The following is a 25,523-nucleotide window of genomic DNA, read 5'->3' as shown; positions in this document are numbered from 1 at the left end:
ACTTCTTAAATTCAGGTTAATCTTTGGCAAAAAATGTAAATATGCTAATTGACTTAAAAGCATATATTCTTTCTGAAAGATAATATGTATAACTAGGACAATTCACTGACTGAACTTCCTCACAGCTAAGGCACAACAGGAGCCTGGGGGGCCGTTAGGTTTCCACAGCCTGAAGAGGAAAATGGTGCTGGGAAGATCACTAAGAATGATTGGGGGGAGGGGCCCAGCACAAATCCAGCTCCCTGCTTGTGGCCTGGGAAAGCATTCCAGGACAGCCCAAAGCCTTGGGACCCTGCACCTGCGTGGGAGACCTAGAGGAAGTTTCTGACTCCTGGTTTTGGATCAGCACAGCACTGGCCATTGCACTCACTTGGGGAGTGAATCATTGGACAGAAGATCTTCCTCTCTGTATATCTGACTTTATAATAAATACATACATACATACATACATACATAAATTAATCTTAAAAAAAAAGTGATTGGGGGAGCTGGCTCCTGAAAGGCAGCACTGTGAGCAGGGTGCTGCCCTGGGCCACAGGGGTGTTCTTCATGAAGCCACTTGGTGTGATGCCCACGGAGACCACGATGCCCACGTCTCAAACATAGCAGGCCTCGGGGAGGAAACAGCTGGGCTAAGCTAATGTGGTCCAGTGCTAGATGAGACAGCTCAGAGAAGCCGGTGGCCCTGCAGGACAACTCTCAGAAATCAGCAGCAGCGTCCATCAGGCTCCTGGTGAGGGCTGGACTTGCTACTCATGACAAATCCACGAAGTTTATGGCTGGTTTACCACATGTGTCTTAAGCACTGTCTACCCCCCAGTTCTGTCATTGTTTTATGTGCCACACCACCTTCCTTCCATCCCTACTGCAAGGCTTTGGGTCAGAGACGATTATTAATGCACATCAGATCTCAAAAAACAGAGTGATTCAATAGGACCACAGTACTCCCCTCCCCTCCCATAAACACAAGCATTACAAAGATGGTTATTTACAAACATTTTAGAGGTGGTGCATTCACACACAGTCTTTTCATTTTTTTCCTCTGTGTTTCACAGGGAGCATATTCGGAATTAGCAAAAGAGCTAACCGAAGCCCCAGAGGATCTCTTTCAGCTTCAGTATAAAGAATTTTAGGTAGGATAAAGTGAAAAAAAAAAAAAAAAAATCCACTGGTTCCATGTGAGACTCTATACTCTCTGCTCCTGCTTCTTGGCAGAGTTGCTCAAGAACTCCATCTCCTAAAACACCACATAAGGTTCCTGTGACCCAAGACATCTAGCCCTTAGTGCAGGTGGTGTGGCTGTAGGCTACTTATTTATACAAAGTTTAATTCTGCCACTGTAAGAACTAATTGGCTTTAAGAGAAAAGGAAACAGACAACTGTCTTACTTTCGCCCTAAATTATGTCAGATGGTCTTGTATCAAGAAAGCTCTTTTTTCAGCTTCTTATTTAAAATGGGTAAGAGCTAGTGTAACTGAAGTGATTCTTTCTAAAAAGAAACAGAGGGATGGTTGAGATGCCAGGTTCTGTCTTTAAGGCCATCTGAGGCAGGCTGGAAGGGTCTAGGCTGGTGTGTGCGATGTCTCCTTGGCCCTGGGCTCGGGGTTGAGCCTGCTACTCAAGCAGATTATCACAGGGAATGAATGTATGCTTTCTGCTAAGCCTGTTTTGCTTATTTTGGATTGTTAGTTACAGAAGCATGAGAAGTACTGATGAACAGATGGGAGGACGAGGGTCAATGTGGAGTTGGTGCTGCACCCAGCGATGCCTGGGCCCCTCTCTGGCTCTACAGAAACCTACTGTGTACCTCAACTCCACCTGCTATCCTGTCCCCAACATCACTGAGTTCATATACAACTTCCTGGGCACGCTGCAGGCCACTATTACAGCGTTAGAGCTAGGAGAACTCTGATTCTGCAGAGTCCACTCCGAGGAGGGCACTCTTCTGAAGTCATCTCTTGTGAGTGGGTAGGGTGGAGCTGTTCTGTAGACCAAGTCTAAACCAGCCCTCCACTGTCAGCTCCCATAAAACTTCCAAAACAAAGTGATGACCACTATCTTATTAATGGTACCTCTTTCTTTTAAAATTTCCATGATTCTCTTCAAGTCTATGTAATATTCACACACTGCAGGCATCTATTAATAGTGGAGTTGGCACTGTAGGTACCACTAATGCTATACTTCTGCCTTAAGGGCAGCACATGGCAATTTCTATCATAACCCAGGGAGACAGGAAATGGCTGTATCCTGAGGAAACCTCCTCTGCTTATTAGGAAAAGAACCATTAGTGTTTATTTAACTTCATATTTGACTGGTAGACTACTGAATTCTGACTGCTATGTCTAAGTTCAGAAAAACAAGAGCAGTGAGACTGAGGTTGTGTAAGGATTTTCTCCAATTACAAAGGGACTTTAAAAAGGCAATTCTGAGCACACTACCTGAACCATCTCTGGGTGCTGACCTCTCTCTTAACTACACATCCAGAGGAAGTTACTGCTGTAACTGCCCCTTGATTTGGCGAGTGTCAAATGGACCACTCCAGCTTGATTTATCTGAGAATTCAGAATCCTGGTACAGGTAGTGGTGCTCAAGTCTTTGAGAGATTTGTCAAATTCCAATCTGTCAGTGATCCACTTCATGAAAAAGAGTACAGGGACACCAGGGGAAGTGGGGTGAGGGTAGGGTTAACATATTCCACTTCCTTAAAAGTATTCTGTCTTAGGGTCACTCACCCATGGAGTGGTATGGACAGGATAATTCTTAGGAGCACTAGTTTTAAAATTTGTGATCTTAAGAATTTTTGCATGCCTGTCTATAAGGTTTCTATGTAATATAAAAACCCATTTTTCATAAACTTGGACTTAGTAGCTTCACTGAGGCCTGGAAACAGCCCAGGACACCCGTCCCTGGCCACCAGACCAGCACCATTCCTTCTGGGTGCTGGGACTTAGCACCTCACCCAGTACCTCACGCTGATACCTCCAGAGACATCCCCGCTCTGGAAGGTGGGGGATTGCTCGCTCTCCCTCAAAAAGTTAATGTCTTGTACTTCTCCGCCTGACATTCATTCTATTGGGCTGGATGGTTCTCAATTAATGGTAGAGTCAGGTTACTCCAACTGCCAGTGTCCACAGAAGAGGGCATTACTAAACTGCCTGAAGTCACAAGCTCAGGGCAGGGTTAAGTGTTACTGCCCATTAGCTTCTGGTTCCACAGAACAGGACTGGCCCCACGTTAACTGTATAATATAGGGCTTAAGAGTAAGTTTTGCCTTTGCAAAGCCAAAGAATTATTTTTAGATCTGAGTAATGAGACTTGCCACAAATCTAGGGCTAAAATGAATAATGACAACTGAGCTATGAATTCCATCTGCACTTACACGTGCTTGCTTTAACTGCTGGGCTTACATCCCACCTCCATACTGATGGCTATTTGAGATGAATTAGAAAAGTCCTCCTTGGTGTTACTTACACAAGGCCTAATGTGAACAGGAAGCAGTCTTCCTTCCTAATCTATGCATTTCCTTGGGGAATCATTCTGCAGCAAACCTTCCTGGGAAGGCTCACCTGACTGGTCCCATGGGGACGCACCTGAAGTTACTTCATAATTGGTGACACTGCCACTGAATTTTTTTTTCTTTTTTAAAGAACACACCTTTCCAAGTTTCCTGGCACACAACTCTAGATCCCAGCTGTAATTCTGAGTTAGTGACTCAACAGAGCCCTTTCTAAGCCAGGCTCAACCTGGACTATCAAAGTTGTCTTTATGCAGATGTGACATGTCTTTGCCTATGAACAAATCATCAACCCAAAGTCTCGCAATATGACAGTAAGTCTACCCTCTCTGACCTCAGAAGCATGTGGCTGTCCCCAACTGCTGACTGAATGCTACACATTAGGACAAAGCCATGACTTCTGTACAACCCCACAGAAAACCAACCCACCAACCTAACGAACACACAGCCCGAATTCTGCCAGTAACTCCTCTTATTTCTCTACACTCATTTACTTTTCTTACCTGGGTTTCACATCTGTTGGGATTTCTTTCTTAGCATTTAAGAGTTTTTTGCTTTTCTGCTTCACTTGAGACATTTCATTTTCATGTTTTTCAGGCATGGCTTGTTTTCCCTTTTGCTTTTCTGTATCCTGTTTTTAAAAAAAATGCACACTTAATTGCTGAGAAGTAACAAACATCACCGAAATTGGCTTCATTTGAAGAGGCAACTTAAGACCCAACAAATATATACATCTTATGTGCAAAACCACAAACTCCTTTCTCCAAATCTAACTTTACTGTGGCTTTCTTACAGCTGCCTTTAATTTATTATAAATAGCTTTATAATGTTATAAGGAATGTGCTTTTGGAAGCCAGCATAGTGATACCGCCAGTAAAGCTGCTATCTGTGACATGAGTATTCCATATGGGTGTTAGTCCAGGTTATTCTACTTCCAGTCCAGCTCCCTGCCAAAGCTGTGGGAAAGCAACAGAGGATGACCCACATGCTTGGGTCCCTGCATCCGCGGGGGAGACCTGAAAGAAGCTCCTGGTTCTAGTCTGGCACAGCCCTGGCCACTACATCCATTTGTATCTGTGCTGCCGAAGCGAGCACTACTATATCCATTTGGGCAGTAAGGCAGAGATTGGAAGATCTTTAAGTCTGACTCTCAAATAAATATTCAGCAAGACTGGTAGTGTCTTAGATGCTGAGGAGTAAAACATCTTCATTGAACTTTTCTTAAAGATGAAAAGTTAAACACTGCCCCACTTGGTGGAGGGTGGGGCTTGGTCTTTCATTCACTCATTTAACCTTTACTGATTAGCCACTGGGTGCCAGTCAGTGGAGTTACCCAGAAGGCCCAGCCTCCTCTCCCCAGGATGTGAAGTCCAGCAGGAGCAAGAACATGTGACACTTAGAGATCAGCCTCTGGCCACGACTGGAGCCCACAGGAGCTGTGTGGGCTGTCAGTGAAGACCACAGCCAAGCTGTATCTGAAAGCTTTGTTGCCATTCAGCTGCTGTTCCTGGCTCATGAGCTGATAATGTGGTGGCAGTGAGCAGGAGCTGAGCAGGGTGTGCCTCTGCCTGCCCGGGAGGCACTGGTGTTGATGGGGGCCGTACAGCAAAGGGGGACAGTGTGGGCGTTGGGCACAGCATGCGGTCAGTTAGCGTCTACCCAACAGCTGTGTAGCCTCACAGTTTGTTATTAAGGCAGCCTGGAACTTAATAAGCCACCCTGGGTTAATCTGAACTCTCAAGAACAAATAACTAGATAGGTTAAAGTATCCCCCAGCTCATACTTCTTAAGACTACTATGAGTCTTTCATGCAGAATTTCATGAACTTGAACTATTTTCTATTGTGTAATCCAACCAACTTGGCCTGGCCCTCAGGCCCTCCACTGTAGTGAGGGCAGGACTGGCTGGCAAAGACATACAAGGAAAACCTAGGCGCTGGATTGTGGTCCAAGTTACCGCCTGCAAGTGCTGGCATTCTGCATTGCAGCACAGGTCTGAGTCCCAGCTACTCTACCTTCAGTCCAGCTCCCTGCTAATGTGCCTGGGAAAAAAGCAGTACAAGATGGCCCAACTGTGTGGTCCCCTGCCACCCTCATGGGAGATGCAGATGCAATTTCAGGTTTGGGCTTTGGCAGCATCCAGTCCTGGTCATTCTTGCCATGTGGGAGGTGAACTATTGGACTGAAAATTTCTGTCACTCTGCCTTTCAAATAAATGAACAAATCTTAAAATGATTCGTGGAGTCTGTCATCTAGTTGGGGTAGGGAGAGTACATCTAACTGGCAAAATGAGACCATTCATAAAGAAATAAGCACAGACTCTGCACATGGGTGGAGCAGGAGGACCAGAAACTCCTGGGCTCGGGGGCCTCGTGGGGCTAGGCTCTTAGAGGTCAGAATGATGCCCAAGGCTGCACAGAGAGCATTGGCAAATGGGGTCTGGCAGAAGCAGGCCCCGAGGTGCGAAGAGCCCTGAAGAAATCCAGTGCTGAGGCTTTCCTGTTGCTGTTCACAGGGTTCACACGAGGGGTCGCCACTCAAAGAGATGAGCAGCAGGCCTCTGCTTCTCAAAGGCATCTGTTACAGTGTAGCCCGGCGGCGTGGCCTAGCAGCTAAAGTCTTCGCCTTGAACGCCCCGAGATCCCATATGGGCGCCGGTTCTAACCCGGCAGCTCCACTTCCCATCCAGCTCCCTGCCTGTGGCCTGGGAAAGCAGTTAAGGACGGCCCAATGCTTTGGGACCCTGCACCCATGTGGGAGACCCGGAAGAGGTTCCTGGTTCCTGGTTTCTGATCGGCTGTTGCAGCTCACTTGGGGAGTGAATCATTGGATGGAAGATCTTCCTCTCTGTCTCTCCTCCTCTGTGTATATCTGACTGTGCAATAAAAATAAATAAATCTGAAAAAAAAAAAAAAAAAGAATGTAGGCGCAGCCCAGCTCTGAAATGAATCACGGGGGGCCACACAGCATGGCAGGAGACGTGAAAAGTGACAGATTTACTGTAAAAATTATAATGCATGTAAAAATTATGTTGACTGTCTTTAAGAAATGATCCTTTTGGTCAGCAGACAAAAACTGAACAAGATTCTGCTCTACAGTATTAAGAGCTACATGAGGGTCATTTAAAGTGTGAGGTAGTTCTGTGAAGAATGCCAGGGTAGAAGGACACCCGCACTCCATCTGAAACACTCTGGGACACAACACAGCCGCAACCTCCCCTCGCTAACACTGCCACGCACCAGGTGCCTGGATGCTGACAGCACCTGTGAGCCAGGCAGGGCAGCTTCCTCCCCATGCTTGTGTGTCCTGGGGCAGGCTGGGCTCTGGTTCCTGGTGACCGTTTGTGGGGGGTCCTTCTGGGAACCACACCCTCTCCAGGGCAGTCCTTCTTCCTCCCACCTGGGGAGTGAGCAGTGACACACACAGGACAGACCTAGTAGGATTAAACCAGCACAGTTCCTTCTCATTCTCTTTGGGTGTTTGAAATCTTCAACAGTACGCTGAGCAGGGTGCCCTGCTCCTCCAGGCAGTCCTTAGCTTTCAGGCACCTCCCACTTTCTATCTTACTTCCTTTCTATCTTCCTCCAGGTGGTCCCCTAGAGGAATCTAGGCTCCTCAGAGCTGGGCCTGCTGCTGCAGGGCTGCAGCCCCTCACAAATGCCTGAGCACACGAGGGCCAATCCTAACAATGGGAGCCCGTGAGATGCCTCAGGATCCCTGAGATGGAGGCCCAGCCTGGCGCCTGGGCGGTGAGGCCTGTACCTCCTTGAGCAGCGGCTCTGTGTCGGGGTTGGAGGTCTCTGTGGTGGTGGAGGAACTGTCATCGTCCACCAAAGAGTCCTTCAGCTCCTCCTCCTGGGGCTTCCCCTTTCCCTTCTTCTCCTTTTCCTCCTGCTTCTTAGGTGGCTTCACCTTGCGTTGAACAGCTTTTCCTTTCCCTGGGGAGGAAAATCAAAGTGAAATAACTGCTGAGTTTAAAACAGCGTAGAAAACAAATCCATTCTCAATATATTTTTTGGATGAGTCTGGAGTCTTCTGATCCACAAAGGTTTCTTTTCTTCTATGAGTTTTTTTCTCATCGAAACGTTCCAAATCATGCTCTGTGATTAGAATAACATCAGCTTTATTGAGGGGTAATTCATGCACTATAGAATGTCCCCACTTTCAGTGACTATGATGACCAATTTCTATAGAGCCAGTCTGAGAATACTTTTGCCCAAGTGAAATACTTTTGCCCAAGTGAAAAGCAGAGATCCTGTGACTTGTCAGAGATGAAATCCAATGGTGACACGCACCCTGAGCTGCCTTTGTATGTCCCCCTGAAGGCTGCCAGGGCCTCAGCAGAACCACGATGGCTGCGTTCATGTCCTGCCTCTCCCTTTCCCTGCTGCATGACTTGACCTCTCGTCCCCGAGATGGGAAGACCTTAAAGTGCTCAGAGCAGGGCTGGCAGGTGAGTATTATGTAATGTTAGACTGCATAAAACAGTAAAGCAGGCCTAGAGAAAGTCCGTTATTTCAAAACACCTGGATGCCACCATGACAAAGGAGAACCAGCCCACAATGTGACTCCCAGTGGCTCTGTGTGCTGGGACCTCAGCAGTGAATGGCACGATCCTGGCCCTGGAGTAGCTCACATTCTACTGGGACCAGACAGAAGCAGAACAAGGTGAGCTTCCAGGAACCCAAATGGTGCCTGTAAAACCACCTGGCCAGGCAGCTAGGTTAAAGAAACAAGCAACACAAGCCAGCCATGATGTAATCCTTCGCATGCCACTTTAAGTATATCCCTTTGATGGGAGAGACTCAATGCAACTTAAGCCTTGATGGTTTCACACTTTATCCAAAAGAATGCCAGAGCTGCAAACTTTGACATCTACTGCTGTTGTTGGTAAACTACAGCCAACGAGCCAAATCTGTGGTCTGTGGCCTGTTTTATACTGCTGGTGAGCCAAGAAGGAATTTTACATTTTAACTGACTGAAAACAGAAACAAAGAGCTATATGTGACAGAAGGAGTTTGTGGTTCACAAATCTACCTGGCCCTTTATAGAAATGACTGCTGAGTTTTCTCCAGAAAAAAAAAAAAAAAGTTTTTTTTTTTTTTTTTTTTTTTTGCAGTGGTTTCCAAGGACTCCTTCACCTTCTCATTGCAGATGACTTCTCCCTCGAGATGCAGAATGAGCCCTTCCCTGCCCTGCAGGCCCCACCCTCGCCATCTTCTGACCACTGCTGCTTCATCTTTGCTTGGGTGCCCCGCCCTAGTGACCTCCTTCTGGACTTCTGTTTTCCTTTTATGTTCTCCCCAGGGACTAACTTCAATGAAATAAATATAAGCACTTCAAGCCCAAGTTTCCCAACTGAGTTAAATAAATACCCTAAAAAACATTCTTAGGTCCTTACCCTGACACACTTTAGAATAACCTAGGGAGCATTAAAAAAAAACCACTGCTGGGTCGGGCATGTGGCACAGCAGTTAGGGCACCACCTGGGACCCTTACATCCTATACTGGAGTGCCTGGCTGAAGAACTGGCTTCCAGTTACCCAGCTGGGTCAAGTGGCAGGTTTCTTCTGCTGCTTCCAAGTTCAGCTGTTGGTGGCAGAGGAGACACACACTCTTCTAAGACAAGGGACCAAGAAGCCCACTGATTATCATCCCATAATGTAAACATATATCAAAACTTCAGTCTCCTATAAATACACGCAATTTTTGTCAATTAAAACAACTGAATTCAGAGTGAGATTACCCTCTCAATGACTAACTGATTAACTCAGTACACAGTGAGGAAGACAGGATGTCTCTAAGCCTTACAGGAACCACCACCCATCAGCATATAACCAATAATATAAACTAGCCCATTCAAATTAGGATGGGCCACGCTGAAGGGAGAAGCTGCTTAGGAAAAACTCACAGCATGTTCCCTCTCAAGTGACCAAGGGAGACACTGTGAACCTGGTGGGGGGAGCACCCAGCTTTGACAGGCTCTTACCAGTCTAGGTGACCTGTCCCTGGGCCAGTCACCATCTGCATTCTCCCACAGTAACCAAGCAGACTCCTGACTGGGGATGCTGTTCTATCTTCTGAGGCCACCTAATGCTGCATGTTCGTCTGTGGGCAGGAAGCTCAGCTGTGCCATTTTCCCTATGATCTCCACTTGCCTGGTTCTCAGTTGGCTCTAATTCCTTGCATAGTCTGAGCATGCTGAGAGCAAGGACTAGGCCTTTGATGCCCTTCTCCTCCCACTGTTTGCCATAGTGCTTAGCACAAAAGTGCTCAGTAGCATCTACTCAGCTGCCCTAATTATGCCTTCCGAACAGTGAAATGATAAACTATGTAACACCTAGAGCATCAACTGAAAAATGTACACAAAGAAACATACTCAAAAACTGCTATGCAGAAGTCAACACAGAATTCTAAAAAAACATACAAATAGCCCACAGAAGGCTAAGACAGAAAAAAAAAAAAAAGACTTAAGTCCTTAAAACAGCAACAATTTCATTAAAATAAAATGGTCTAATTCCATAATGAGAAAGACAGTTTGGCAGACTGAACTAAAAGTATGAGTGCTATCTATTAGTTATGTAAGCAACTTAGAAAAAACTCACTTCAAAAATAGTAATACAGATTGGCAGTAAAAAATATATTGTGACAACATTAAGGAAAACGGGAGAAGCTATATTAACACTGAAGCAAACTTCAAAAGAGAAGAAATTGCTGTTGATTCAATAGGAAATTGTCTAATAACAAAAAGGTCAGTCCTCCAAGATGACACACGAATCATTCAATGTATGCACATTTCTGAGAGCTGCAAGTGTGAAATGGAAACAAGTCTGAAAGAAATCCAGAATGACAGCTGGATGTGTCAACATCCTCCTCTAACCCAGACTACCCATGCAGAAAATTCATAAGCTCATGGAAAAACTCAGCATCACAAACCAATAGCATCTAATAGACATGTATAAACAATCTGCCACAAAATAGGACTTCACAAGTGCCCATGGATCATCTGCCAAGGTGGATCATTTCCATGTCCATAAAACCAACTTCAACACATTTAAAAGAACCAAAGTCATTCACATTATGCTTTCCAACCATCACAGTTTCAAACTATAAAGCAATTAACAGGAAAATTTCTCAGCGGCTTGAAAACTTAAGCAACACACTTCTAAGTGATACTTGGATCACAGAAAGTGTTAAGAGAAATAAATATGGAACTGAATGAAAACTCCAAAAGAAGGACTGAAGATCTGGTGCTAAATGTCACCTAGAGTGTGCCGGGATCCCCTATGGGTGCTGGTTCTAATCCTGGCAGCTCCACTTCCCATCCAGCTTCCTGCTTGCAGCATGGGAAAGCAGTTGAGGATGGCCCAATACCTTGGGACCCTGAGTCCATGCGGGAGACCTGGAGAAGGCTCCTGGCTCCTGATTGGCTCAGTTCCGGCTGATGTGGCCGCTTAGGGAGTAAATCATTGGAGGGGAAGATCTTCTCTCTGTCTCTCTACCTCTCTGTATATCTGCCTTTACAATAAAAATAAATAAAATCTTTTTTTTAAAAAAGGACTGAGAAGGGAACTTATAGCACTGAAGACTAAGAGCATACATTACAAAGGAAGGCACCATTTTATAGCAGCAATCTAAACTCTCCTGTCCCACTCCCTCTCCTGTTCCACCCCCAAAAGCTTAAAGACAACAAGAACAAGCTATTATTAAAGAGCAGACAGCAATGCAACTGAAGCACACAGGAAAGAGAGAAATCAATGCAACCTAAGTGCTGCCTCCCTGAATAGGTCAATAAAATTGACAAAACTGATGAGACTGACAAAAAACAAGGAAGACGACACAAATCATCAGTATTAGAAATGAAATAGGGGCTATCATTGCAGACATCAACAAAATAATAAAAGATTCTACAAAGAACTCTGAACACATACATTTAAAGGCAAGCGTTTGGCTCAGCAATTAACACGGTAGTTGGGAAGCCTGTATTCCATTACCAGAAAACCTGGGCTAAATTTCCAGCTCTGGCTCTCAATGCAGACCTGAGAAAGTAGCAGATGGCGCCACCAGCGCGTGGCTTCTGACTCAGGTCAAGGCCAAGCACTAAGGGGGTCGTGTGTGGCAGGGGATGAACTAGTGATAGAAGCTCTCTCTCTCTCTGCCTCTAAACAAACAAAACCCCAATCACGTAAATTAGATAACTTAGCTGAAGTGGATCACTTGCTTGAAAAACATGAACACACTGCAGCTTACCGAATATGAAGGAAATTATTTGAATAGTCTTATAATAATGATCAAAGTAAGAAGCAAACTCGCATACTTCAAACAAAAGTTAAATAGGTCAGGTGCTTTAAGGGTATAAAGACATGTTATAGACTGGGAAAAAAATAGCTTGCAAAGAACTGGTATCGAGAATGCATAAACAACTCAAAACAAGCTATAAAATATACCAGAAAATGGGCAAAAGACATGAAAGGGTATTTCACCAAAGAATATGTATAAATAGCAAATAAGCACACAAAAAATATGTTCAACATCACACAAACCATAAGCGAAGCAAATTAAAACCACAATGAGGTATCACTATAATTTATCACAATAGCTGTAACAGAAAAAAAAATGACACCAGCAAATGCTGGCAAGGTGGTGGAGAAGCAGGATCATTTCTATGTTGCTGTTGGGAAGGTTCAGCCACTGAGGAAGACATTCTGGCTGCTTCTTAAAAGAACTGCATAGGGGTTGGTGCGGCATAGCAATGCTGGCATCTGATATGAACACTAAAATCCTAGCTGCTCCACTTCTGACTAGAACCCTGCTAATGCACTTGGAAAAGCAGCACAGATGGCCAAAGTATTTGGGCTCCAGCCGCCTAGGGGGAAGACCCAGATGAAGCTCCTGGCTTTGGTCCCTCCCAGCCTCACTCTGTGTGCTATGTGGGGACGGAATCGTGGGTTGAAAGCTCCATCTTTTTTCCTCCTCTCTAACTCTGCCTTTCAAATAACCACACAAATAAATCTTTACTAAATCAATCAAATTTACTACTGGGAACGAAATCCAGACATGAAGTCTCGTGTTCATACAAAAAAAGCTTGCATACAAGTATTTATACCACCTTTGTAATAGCCGTAAACTGGAAACAATCCAAACGTACTTTAACAGATAAATGATTAAAAATCTACACCACAAGGGTGTTTATCCAAGTGGTAAGGAGTCCATGACTCATGCTGGGGTGCCTGAATTCAGGTTCCAGTTCTGACTCCTTAGATCCACAAGGCAGCACTGATAACTTGAATGGTTGGATTCCTGCAGACTTGGACTGAGTTCCCAGATCCTGGGCTTTGGTCCTATCCAGGCTGGTCCTGGCCGTTGTGGTCATATGGTGAGCAAACCAGTGGATGGGAGCTCCACTTACCTCCCAAATAAATTGCAAAACAAGTAACTCCCCAAACAACATCCATACCATAGACTGTTATTTAACAATAAAAAGGAACAAACCAGTCAATCTCCACAGAAGGTTACCTACTGTATGATTTTAGTTACACACTAGACTGGGGAAACACAACTGATAATATACATAGGACTAGAGGAAAATGATGTACAAACAAAACTTTACAGCACCCAGAGCTCAACTATTTAGGGCTTTCATTAGATATTTACAGTGATTCAGATTTTTTATTTTTTTATTCTGGAAAGAAAAGAAACAAACTCCCATTCAGGGCAACTTCCCACTTGCCCAAATAACCATTGGATGGGACCACTGCTTCCAGGGTTAGTGCACTGGACACATCCCACTAGCTGTGGGGATAGGTCCTTGACACAGGGAACAAGAACCTCACTGGGGTGATGCTAAATGCTGGTTCTGATTCAATGCTCAGGGTCAGCACCCAGCACTCCCACAAGCTCCTCTGATATCACGGTCCAACAAGAGTGGCCTGTTCTGTGTGAGCTAGCCTTTGCAATTATTTCCTAGTTGACCAACTGGCTGAGCAGGGGCTGCGTCCCTGGAGTCAACATTAGTCCTCCTCTACGCTCACTCTTGTCTAGCTTCTTTGTCATGGGCAGTTGATTTAGGCTAGCTCTCTAAGGACTGTCTTTGCCCAGGCTTTCCCAGTACTGACAGAACAGATGCTCTGCCTCCAGCAACCATGTTGGAACTCCTTCCTTTCAGAAGCAGGCATTTGTTCTGAGAGCCACATGTGACTAGGAACTCAGTATTTTGAGATGGTACACTGCACATATGCCAGCATATGCACTGTGCACCTTGTATCAGTTCAGCTTTGACTGAGCCACTAAAAGTATTTAATTATTGTTTCATTTGTAAATGAGTTAGGGGAAAAGGCTTTGAGTACTTTTTGGATTTCGGAGTGACCAGTAAGACACTAACTGGCTTTTGCAAGACCAGGAACCCAGATGCTGGAAAGTGACGGGTGAAAGGAAGTCCCTGAGTTGGGACGCCAGGCTCCTTGTGAGACTGCAGGAGGAGAGCAAGAACATACAGCAAGCACTCTGGGCGCAGAGACCTGACCAGTCACTGCCAGTAGGCACCCATGCTCCTTCATTAAACAGTTTTTAGCAGCTGGGTTCTGGGACCATTGTGAAAATTCAAAAACATTTTAAAAAGTTACATTCCAAACCAATGCCCTGGAAAGCAAAGGGCACCATTCCCACTCTTTCTTTGTGATAAGGAAAAGTAATACAAGTATGTTTGTTTTATTCATGCTCTCAAAGTGGAAAGCCCTATTCTATTATGTAACGACCCAACAAGGAGATTTAAATATTCACTTAATATTACTGCAAAAATTATCTGACAATTGGCAAACTCTGTAAATAATGGGTTAGCCTAAAAAGAATTTCTGTGGAAGTTGGCGACAGTTAACTGTTTTATAAAATGTGCATATACATAATCCAGACATTGTATCAGTGGGACAATCTTTAAAAGGAACTCCTTGACTCCAGTGTCAAGTTTTCTGACCTCTTAGATTCTCTATGTGAGCCGAAGGCAACAACTCTTTGGGAACCAGCCAAGGTAGTACTGACACAGGCTTGGGGTTGGGTAATGTATAGGCTGGTTCACCACAAAGACAAATTCAAAAGTCAGGCTGTGGAGTAATAAACTGAACCACAATTCGAGGCCATTACCTGGTGCTGACATTTTGATTCTGGAAGTTAATCATCTCCAAATTATCACCCACCTCTGGCTCTGTCTGGCATGTGACATTCTCTCCCCTGGCATGTGAGCTCAAAACACAGCAACACTTTGGGATACCACTTTTAAGATTAGGTTGTAGTGCAGTGAATACTGTCATGCTAGCCTGATTCCTCCCCAGCCCTCCCACTCATTCTGTGAAGCCAAATGCCATGTGACGAGCTGCCAGTGGAAAGGAGCCACGATGGCCCTCTGGTCACAGCAAGTGAGGAAAGGGAACCCTTGCTTCTACTGGGAGCTGTGTTTTGTCTCATGAATAACTGACTCCTCAAACAACTGGATGAGCTTGGCAGCAGACCCACTTTTGAGTGAACCTAAAGATGACTTCAGTGCCAGTTAGCCTTGTGAGAGAATAAGCCAGGCTGTTCCCAGACTTCCGACTCACAACCTGTGAGAGAATAACGGTGGTGGTAGATGTCACTAGGTTGTGGGATAATCTGTTACTCTGAAAGAGATAACTAAAACTCCAAAACAGGAGACAGCCATGCTGTCTACTGTATTACCCAACCCTGTCTTTATAGCAGGAAGGAGGAGGCACAGCTACTGTATAAAAAATGACTGTGGCTGTGTTCCAGTAAAACGTTATTGATAAAGACAGGTAGTGATCTGGCCACACTTCGCCAACCCTTGCACTAGTATAAAGGCTGCACAGAAATTCTATTTTTGAGATGATACTAGATTTTGCGATGATCTCCATGTTACTACTAGGCTCAAAATTACTTTAACAATTAATAAAGAAGCTTCAAGGAAACAACACAACAATCACAGGCAAATGAGAAGGAAATCAGATGTCCAACAAATGTCTGACACTGACAATCTAAGAAATACCTTTATGACAAAGAGATACCTCCGTCTGCAATGCCATGTGGAAAGGCTGAGGTCCACGCCTGCCGGTCATGTGAACAGAGCCCACTGCCCAGGGCAGCTGGTGGGCATGAGCACAGCTGGAACAGCTCCCTCAATGCACCCTGGCTCCCCCGCCCCCAGGCTGCTTTTCCCTCAAGGGAATACACGATTACCTTTGCTTTTTGACAACGGTGATGGAGGCTGCTCTGTAAACACTTCTAGGGTCGGTGAGTCATGGTGGTCCAAGTCTTTGTCCATGGCTTCTATGAGACTGGTGATGTCTGAGTCCTCTGAGCTGTGCCTTGGGCTGCTGGCACGTTCTGGGTGGGAAGGGTGTGCGAGGGGGGCAGGAGACAGCCTCCCAGGCTGTGACTCCTGGTGCTGAGGCACTGGTGGTGGTGGCTGGGAGTGCTGCTCCAGCGGGCTGTGGCTGTGCTGCTGGCCGCTGTGCTGGTTCTGCTTGGCCCCTTTGGACTTTCTGCCCATTGCATGTCCCTGGGTAGTTGCATTTGAATCCAAGACCAGGGCACTTGCTTTGCTTGCTGACTGTGTGGAAGCTGCTTGTGCAGTAGTCCTACCAGAGGTACTGGAACTGTTTTTGGCTCTGACATTTTCCACGTCAGCTGAATTCCTACTGCTGTGGCTACCGTGTGGGTGGACTGATGGGCCACACTGTTTATGATTCCCTGCGCTCGGTCGGGATGAAGAGCCACCTGCGCCACAAAATCCCCTACTGTGACCAGGGTCACAGCCGAGTGTGTTCAAGCTGGAAAAGGACAAACTGTGGATCAGTAAATCTAATATTGAAAAAAAAAGTTACTTCATAAGTGCAGCTATCACAAATATAAACTACTGGGCAGAAAACCAGCGAGAAACAGATAATTTCCACAACTTTCAAGGGTCCATTCTCTCTGCAAGTTTATGAATGAAGTTGGCACTCAACAATACCTTAACCCCCCCACCCTCAGCTAACACAAACACTGAGTGGAATGAGCTCTTAGTATCTTGAGAGCTTTACCCAGGATGCTATTAAGTAATTAGAATTGAAATTTCTTCCTCCTGGGCAAAAATGAAAAGAAATTTATTTTTCCTAGTAATGACAACAGCCACATCTACGTGTGCAACAAAACCTCCTGTCAGCACGTGAACATACTTTCCTTCAGGTGAAATGCCAACGATTCTCCTGAGATCAAACGGCCTTCCCACATCAAAGGGCGGGTTCGACGCCTCAAAGGAAAGTCGCCTTCGAAATGGCTCCCAAATTCCTTGAGCTTCCAAGTAGGCCGTCCCAATGACCAAGAGGAACAGTGCGCTGCAGGGCACAGAGGATGCAGAGTCCAGAGTTAGTGCAAGAGGCAAGTGTGCTGTCAAAGGCACAGGTTCCTGATGAAGTGCAACATGAACTCATGGTGTCTAAAATTATTTGCAATGCCCAAGACAAAAAGCAAAATGTTATGGATAAAGTTTGCAACTAGTTTTTACTAAATGTCATGTTACATGTTACACATTTGATTTGGAGGAAATAAACTTGTATCAGAAGAGAGATACCTGGAACATTTTTCTTTCACTGAGCAGAATTTTGGTTTCAACTCTCTGGGCTGAATCTTTTGCATTATTGAATGTATGAAGTAACTGTAAATTAACTCAGAGGTGTGTATATCTGCCTGTCTAAATATCTACAAAAACCTATAGAAAAGAGAACACTGAGAACTTAAACAATTTCTTCCTGAACAGTTTTATTTTGCTTAGGTCCTATTCTAGAAGAAAATCATATAGGACAAAAGCAAGTACTGTTACCTGAAAAATCAGGAGCATATTTTTCTTAAGACACTAATGTGAACTTAATTCAGTTAACAAATTCAAAGGTAAAATAAACTGCTCCTCACATATTCTACCCAAGAGCGTATGTCTAATTCTTTCCAGCACTTGGTGATCTTGACTAAAGCACAGAGGTCTGTTTTGTTCACAAATCCCCGGGTCCAGCACCCAGCGAGTTCTGGGTGACAGGGTGCAACCATGGGAAAGGACACAAGTACCTCATGATTCCTGAGATGATGATGTACAGAGCCAGCTCCCAGTTGGGTCTGGGCAAGGCTTCTGCACAGGCTGCTAACATGTGGTACGGAAGGGATGCATTCAATATAAACACAAACTCAGAACCACTGCTTGTTACAAACTTCAGCTCACGGATAACTCTAGAAGCGGTGAAATCAGGAGTAAACCTAGAACAGAATGATGGCGGCAAGGTTAAATTTTAAGAACACGGCACAAGCAACTTAAATACAGTATCAGTCCTAAAAACCTTTGAAATACAACACAGAATTCGTGATAAAAACATCACCTAAGATGGAGACAATACTGCCCCATGAGGTTAACAACAGGAACAAGCATATTCTGTGGATAACTAGAGAAATTATAGAACAAGAGCAATAATTATTAATCCAGAAAATGGTTTCGGGGCTGCTTCTCCTCTTCTCTCCAAATCCACATTGTCTTCTCCAGCTCCACTCACAAAAATTTTTTTTAAAAGAATTTTTCTTTCTTCTTTTTATTCGAAAGGCAGATATACAGAGAGGAAGATCTTCTGTCCGATGGTTCACTCCCCAAGTGGCCACAGAAGCCGGAACTGTGCCGATCTTAAGCCAGGAGCCAGGAGCCTCTTCCAGGTCTCCCACGTGGGTGCAGGGTCCCAAGGCTTTGGGCTGTCCTCAATTGCTTTCCTAGGCCACAAGCAAGAAGCTGGATGGGAAGCAGGGCTGCTGGGATTAGAACCGGCACCCATGTGGGATCCTGGGTGTGTTCAAGGTAAGGACTTTAGCTGCTAGGCTACTGTGCTGGGCCCAACAGTTTCCCCCCCCCCAAAAAAAAACTAATCCAAGTGATTTTTTCATAACCTTTTCTACTACTTATTGGCACAAATATATTTATTTTTTGTTAGCTGTTTGCACTTTGAAGAAACAGGTCTTATTCCTGATGGCTTCTTTTAAGTGTCATACATTATTGCTGTTCTATTAATATGGTTACTTCGTTAAATATGCACGACTACAAAAAATATTATTTGATTAAGGGACAGAAGTTACATTCTATTACATATATCTTAGAATGTAGCAAGTTACCAATTAATTTTGAAAATACGCTGCGACTATTACTGTACGGACATTAAAAGTGCTTTCTAACCAAGACAGTATATATAATTAAGCTGTGGCCCCCAGACAGGGTGTGCCTGTGCTAGAAGTCCCTGCTGTTGCTGCAACACCACCCATGTATGCCAACACCTTAGGCTTTAATACAAAACCACTTTGAGATTGTTTCTGAGATGATCTCATTCACTCTGGGAATAGAGGAAGTTTTATCATTTTGAGTCCAAATAAATGAAGAAAACCTAAGTCAGAGATGAACTGGAAAAAACTAAAATGAATTCATTTGTGGATAATGATCTCTTTTGTGATAAACCTTTGCTCAGAATCTGAACAACTCAAGTACACAGTGAACAGTTACTGACCTTTCAATAAAATACTTACAATATGATTATGTCTCTAGAGGCATTGGCACTTAATGCAAATTCTTGACAATTGACAACTTTGAAGCCATATCCCTCACAGGAGTAGCCGCTGATTTCAATGGTTTCTACGTGAATTTGAAGTTGTCCTGTATTCTCCACTTTAAATGTTCTTTTCAAAGTGAAATTGGGTTCTCTGAGCTTTAAACCTACAAGGTAAAGTATCAGGAATGAGGGTCAGTCTTCCTACCATGTGCTCCTGATCCAGTGATAAGGCCTGTCATTATTAGCAGGCATTTTTTCTATTTTTTTTTTGAATGGACACTAACTTTTTGTCCCAGACAGTGAATTCAAATACAAAAACCCACCACTGCCCACTGCCACCCATGGTGTGTGTTATTGCGTTGCCTGGGAGAGGGGGGATATTGTTCCTAAGTCAGGAAAAGCGAGAGGTGGTGAATTCCCCCAAAACACAGCCCTGGGCCCCAGGGAGCTCAGAGGGGTCCTTTGGCAGCCTAGGGTGGAAGGTGTTTGGGGGTGGGAACGAACTGGCAGAGGGTCCCATGTGGCTGGTCCCCTTTCTCTCCTGTGCCTGACCCCTGCTGGCTGAGGTAGGTAGAGGAGGGGGTGGTACTGACTGCGGTTGTGGGGGTGTCAGGGCTTGTCTTTCCCCCACCCCACCTCCCCTGGGGACACCGCCCTCCGCCAGTCAGCTGCTGAGCTTGGGAAGGACAGACCTGCAGACCCCAAAGTCCAGTCATGAAGGCCCAGAGACTATGAACAACCCACACATCAGAGACTGGCCCTTCCCTAGGTTCTAGGAGAACTTGTTTCCTTTGTTAGGTCATTTTTTGTGGCAAAAGTTTTATTATGCTTTATTTTCACACTTGCAGTAAATCCATTATAGTTCGCAATGAGTATTGATATTTTTGTTACACTAAGGCATAAGGTGTGCACGTACAGACACCTGTTTTTTAGACTTATTTTAAAACAAGTATGAAATTGTGTCATTGGAACTTTTGCCTTTGAAATACTCACTATCTGTACAGTCTTTTAACAATGCTTCCGTGATTTTAAAGCGCAAGGAACTTCCTGGACCTGGAAGCTTGCCCGCCACCCTCAAATTTTCCGTTGTTCCTTGTCCTTGGACCATCACAGCATCCATCACGGTGAGGTTATTCCTATGCGAGAACAACAAGTACAGAGTTCCCCCAATTAAGTCTATAATCTCTACCATTATTTTATAAATTATTACACAGAAACCAGTGAACTGAAATTTACAAATTGTATATGCTACTTCATTTTGAAACTAATTAGTCAAGCACTTCTGTTATACAAATCACTTCCACTTCTAATCCGAACCTACCTAATTATGATTAGTGAGGACACAGTTCTGTTATGAACTGGAGTAAATTTCACTTTCACAGATTTCTTCTCTCCGGGTTTTAAAATCAGGTTTAAAACTGAATGTCGAGAGAGGCCCTCTGTAAATCCTGTTGAACTTTGCAGTGGATGAGCCTTGAATCATCAAGTGAACGAACAGAAGTCATTAATATATTCTCTGGAAAAGTGGTTTATCATTTATCCTATGTAGAGCCCAGTAGAGTTTCTTAAGTTTGATTAAATATGCAAGCAATTTTATTTTTCATGATTTACACAATGACTATCTGGCAACGAGAGAGCTGAAACCTCCTCCCCACCCCCCCCACAAACCCTGGTAACAAGGTTTTCTATTCTGCTTTAAGTTCAAAACAAGGCTTTGTTCCCACATCACAAAGTCCACATGTTTACGCTACATTGCTTCTGTATACAGATCTTGGCATTTTTAACCTTTACAAACTTAGACAAACACCCCCACCACCTCACATATACTGAGATGGACACAAGCCTAGGACGACGCGCCTGAGCCCTCAGCCCAGCACACAGGCTCACACACCACCAGCACACACCATCCTGGGCTCTTCCTGCTGTCTCCTCTGCCCCTATGCAGGGAAGCACCCTGGCTTCTTCGGGCTGCATCACAGTTTCATTGCCATTCTTCTCAGCACCTCCTTAAATTTTATTTTGAAAACTACAAACACCATGTTGTTTTACAAACACTTGATTTAGTCCTTAAAACATAGCTTAGCTCAGTATTTAAAATAGGACTTGAACAAAATGATTTATTTGAGAGTCAGAGAAAGGGAGAGACAGAACTCCTCCATTTACTGGTTAATTCTCCAGATGGCCTCAAAGGCCAGGGGCTTCATCCAGGTCGGCCATGTGGGTGGCAGGGGTCCAAACACTTCGGCTACCTTCTGATGCTTCTTCTAGACTATTACAGGGAATCTGGATTGGAAGTGTAGTAATTGGGACATGAATTGGAGAACATATGGGATGCCACTATCATGGGTGGTAGCTTTTATGTCATGGTTCCAACCCCAAAATAGGGATTTTTGAGGACCAATAAAAATTCAAAAACATCTTTTATTAAAACAAAGTTCACACAAAGGATATACTGTTCTTTTCTAAACCAATATTAAATTTTTAGGGAAGAGATGGTAACACTTGGCTGTAATTATCCAAGGCTCTGTTGACATGGAAAGAGAATCAATATTGCATCACTTTCTTCTGCCTTCAGCATAATTTGGTTATTACATAATACAAGTCTATATTTCTATACAAGCATGATTTTACAAACATCACCTGTTGTCAAAAGACATATGAAGCATACTTATCTCGTTTATTTTAGTTGAAAGAAGAGTTACAGAGAAAGAGAAGGACAATCTTTCTTCTACTGGTTCACTCTTCAAATGGCCACACTGGCTCGGGCTGGGCCACGCTGAAGCCAGGACCGAGGAGCTACATGCAGGTCTCCCACACGGGTACAGGAGCCTAAAGACTCGGGCTGTCTTCCTGTGACTTCTCATGCACATTAGCAGGAAGCTGGGTAGGATGTGGAGCAGCCAGGACTTGACCTAGTACATAGCCAACACTGCAAGCAGCAGTTTAACCCTTTGTGCCACAATGCTGGCCTTAGTACACTATTTTTTTAACTTACTTCTGAAGTATTCTATTTTTCTTGCATCTAATGTGGCTTTCTATCAAAGTCTACTAGGACAAGAAAGTACTCTAACTGTTCCAAAATGGTTTGTGAGTAAGTTTGCTTTTAAGTAAACTGTTCTAACAAATGGACAGTATGATATACTCAACATATGAAGAGCTTTCAAGAAGTTCATGGAAAACATGTACTAGTATAAAAATCTATGTATAGGGCCCGGCGGCGTGGCCTAGCAGCTAAAGTCCTCGCCTTGGAGGCCCCAGGATCCCATATGGGCACTGGTTCTAATCCCGGCAGCTCCACTTCCCATCCAGCTCCCTGCTTGTGGCCTGGGAAAGCAGTTGAGGACGGCCCAATGTATTGGGACCCTGCAACCCGCGTGGGAGACCTGGAAGAGGTTCCTGGTTCCTGGCTTTGGATCAGCGCAGCATCGGCCCGTTGCGGCTCACTTGGAGAGTGAATCATCGGACGGAAGATCTTCCTCTCTGTCTCTCCTCCTCTGTGTATATCTGGCTGTAATAAAATGAATAAATCTTAAAAAAAAAATCTATGTATATATATATTCCAAAATTTTGCACCCAAATAAACTTAGAATATTCTATTAATATTGAGAGGATAAGATACAAAACAGATACAGGGAGAGTTTCTATGGGCTGGTTCACTCTCAAGTGACTACAATGGTCAGGGCTGGCCTGGGGCCAAAGCTGAGCTGGGAGTACAATCCAGGTTTTCCAAATGGCAGGGACCCAATTACTGGAACCATTATGGGTGTCTCCTTGGGCCCTCATTAGCAGGAAACTAAAATCAAGAGTAGAGCCAGTATCGACCCAGGTACTCTGATATGGAATATACCTGGATGTCTTAACCAATAGATTAAGTATCTACTCCTAAAATAAACTGATCTTAAATTCCATTTCCCACAAACTTTCTGAAGTAGCCTTGTATATTCCCCTCAAAAGTAACTAATTTAAACTCAAATGATATGGGAATGTTTGAGGAAGCCAAGGCATCTCTGGGACCAATAAAGGCCACAATCAGTTCCTAAGGATGGTTGTCTAGAGGGACCAAGCACTCCCCGGGGATCTTAGAGATCCTTGCAGACACCCACAGTGTCAAAACTATTTCCATAGTAACACTGACCAGGCCAACATTTGCGTAATGGTCAGCAGGCTTATAAATACTATTCTGATAAAGGTTTTGCTAATGCATGCTTTACAGATTAAAACACAAAGCTATGGGAAATAGTACAATGTTTTAAGAACTATAAGACACTAAGTTCAGTGAGGCTAATTAATGATCTTAATCAGCAATGAGTATGTGTTATGATGGTAAGAATAGGGTATTGGAATCTGAGAGCTAGAAGGACATGTGAGCCTGGGTGGGCAGGAAGGGCACAGGGACCAAGGCATAGGTCATTTTGCAGGAGCTTTACTGCTACCTCTCTGACACATTCACTTCATGCCAAGGCCTCACGCAGGAGCAGGCAGTGCTTAGACAGAACAAGTTGGTTTCTAGAACCAACCAGCTTATGCATATATTTTTAATGTAAGATCACCAGCTGAGTGAAAATCATGCAGACTACTGCGTTGTATCAATTCCAGTCACGAGTCTAGCATTCACTGAGTCCCATACAGAGAATACCCAGAAGATGGAAAAGACTGACTCAATATTCTCACAACATCCAGTAAATATGGTGACAAACCTTCCTGGCTGAGTGTGAAATGCCCACAAGTAGGACCCTTCTGCTTCGTGTGCCTCAGCCTCACCAAAACCTCCCCCGCTCTTTTGTTCTGATACAGCACTGGACTGTTCAGACTGCTTCAGGAACTAGCCTTTTAGCCAAACTTAAAGACAGGTAATAGTTTTCTTTCATGTTGGCACTGATCACATTTAGAATTGTTTGAGTATGAAGTCTGAATACTTACACTATTTCTGTAGACTTGGAATTCGAGTGTTCTCAAGTCTATCTTTGCCACTTTACTCAGGTTAAACCTAAAATTTAAAATGCAGCATCATGATGAAAGGGAATCAAATGTGTGCTTTATTTGTAAATTATTTTTTGTCAGATTTTCAGATTAATATTACCAGATTAATAGACTTTTAAAAATTATGATTACAAAAATTATGATTACGCTTGGCGGCGTAGCCTAGTGGCTAAGGTCCTTGCCTTGATCCCATATGGCCGCTGGTTCTAATCCCGGCAGCTCCACTTCCTCTCTATCTCTCCTCCTCTCAGTATATCTGACTTTGTAATAAAAATAAAATAAATCTTTAAAAAAAAAAAAAAATTATGATTACATATTTGTTATTAATATTTTTCTCATTTTAAAAGTAAAAAAAAAATGGTATGTTCTATTTGTTTTCTCTTTACAAATCATTTTAGGAGAGTTCCATATCACTTTCCTTATTTTAAATTCAAAGCTTTTCCAGATTTTAACATATCAACCTCAGTCCCCAAAAACTTCTCTCAATTAACAGATGCAGAATTTTTCAGACTAGATCTGTGATTGTATTACCTTCCTAGCAAAGTTTTAAGTGTGTAAAATGACCATTTAATCCCATATACATCATTATGTAATACAATGCTTACCTTGACACTAACTTATCCACAAAGATGGAAGGATTTGAATATAAAGCGAGGGGAATAACCTGAACATGGACAGCAACATCTGCAGGGTTTTCTAAAGTAATCTCTTCTTCCTTAAAGTGACGATACAGTAAATGAGATTTCTACAGTTGAAAGTAGGAGTAGATAGCATAAACCTACCCTACAAAGCAATTTGACTTTGAATACTTACTGAAGAACAGTTTGTATTAGTCAGTGGAAACCTCAAGTGCCGCGGCGAGCTGAGTACGGAAGGCCAAGAAAGCTCGGCAGCAACTTTAGATATGATATTTTTTTGGAGGTCAGTATTGACTTCAAATACAGCACTAAGTCTAGAAAAAACAATTCATAAGCAACTATATTAAAACAAAACATTGAAGTTTTCTGAACACAAGAAATTCTCTGAAGGGTTACGCAATTGATAAATTTTATTTTGGCACTGAAAAACACAGGTTTACTTGCTTGGATATTTTCTTCTGTTTGCCAAAATATCACTTATAACCTATACTGTTTTTGTACTGCATCTGTAAAGAATGACAAATCTTACGAATAGTTTTAGCAGCATTCACTTGCAATCCTGTTAACATTTTGAAAAACTTCCAAGAAAACCTGGACTCTAGAACACATAAGGGACATGGGATGTTTGGGGGGTCCTGAAGAACCCCACCTGCCCAGGAAAAAGATGGAGACACCAACAGCAAAGTGCTAAGAATATTCAGAGTTGAATTAGCAGAGCAGGCAGCTCATTGCTGGCAGCTGGCCTTTACCCCTTTGATAAGAAACAGAATCCTCACATACAATGAATGTCCCAGTTTTA

The 25,523-nt window shown here is 43.8% G+C and overlaps 1 protein-coding gene across 3 annotated transcripts in view; it reads right to left on the bottom strand.

Moving 5' to 3' along the window:
- The window catches only part of TMEM131 (transmembrane protein 131), a 152,637-nt gene that overhangs the window by 6,797 nt on the left and 120,317 nt on the right, over positions 1 to 25,523 (bottom strand). For 2 of the 3 annotated variants that reach the window (XM_058667569.1, XM_058667566.1), the window contains exons 23-33: positions 24,900 to 25,038; positions 24,692 to 24,801; positions 24,027 to 24,093; positions 20,428 to 20,579; positions 20,100 to 20,242; positions 19,084 to 19,270; positions 17,599 to 17,784; positions 16,716 to 16,874; positions 15,736 to 16,328; positions 7,268 to 7,451; positions 4,018 to 4,140 (exon numbers count right to left, since the gene is read on the bottom strand). In XM_058667569.1, coding sequence (XP_058523552.1) covers positions 4,018 to 4,140; positions 7,268 to 7,451; positions 15,736 to 16,328; positions 16,716 to 16,874; positions 17,599 to 17,784; positions 19,084 to 19,270; positions 20,100 to 20,242; positions 20,428 to 20,579; positions 24,027 to 24,093; positions 24,692 to 24,801; positions 24,900 to 25,038 — 2,043 coding nt within the window. Of the gene's footprint in view, positions 1 to 4,017; positions 4,146 to 7,267; positions 7,452 to 15,735; positions 16,329 to 16,715; positions 16,875 to 17,598; positions 17,785 to 19,083; positions 19,271 to 20,099; positions 20,243 to 20,427; positions 20,580 to 24,026; positions 24,094 to 24,691; positions 24,802 to 24,899; positions 25,039 to 25,523 lie in introns of all 3 variants that reach the window. The other variant, XM_058667567.1, reaches the window with a different exon arrangement.

Source organism: Ochotona princeps, chromosome 8 (assembly GCF_030435755.1).
Source record: "Ochotona princeps isolate mOchPri1 chromosome 8, mOchPri1.hap1, whole genome shotgun sequence".
In the NCBI taxonomy this organism is placed as follows: domain Eukaryota; kingdom Metazoa; phylum Chordata; class Mammalia; order Lagomorpha; family Ochotonidae; genus Ochotona; species Ochotona princeps.
The sequence above is the reverse complement of the archived record's forward strand: the minus strand, read 5'-3'. Positions and strand labels throughout refer to the sequence as shown.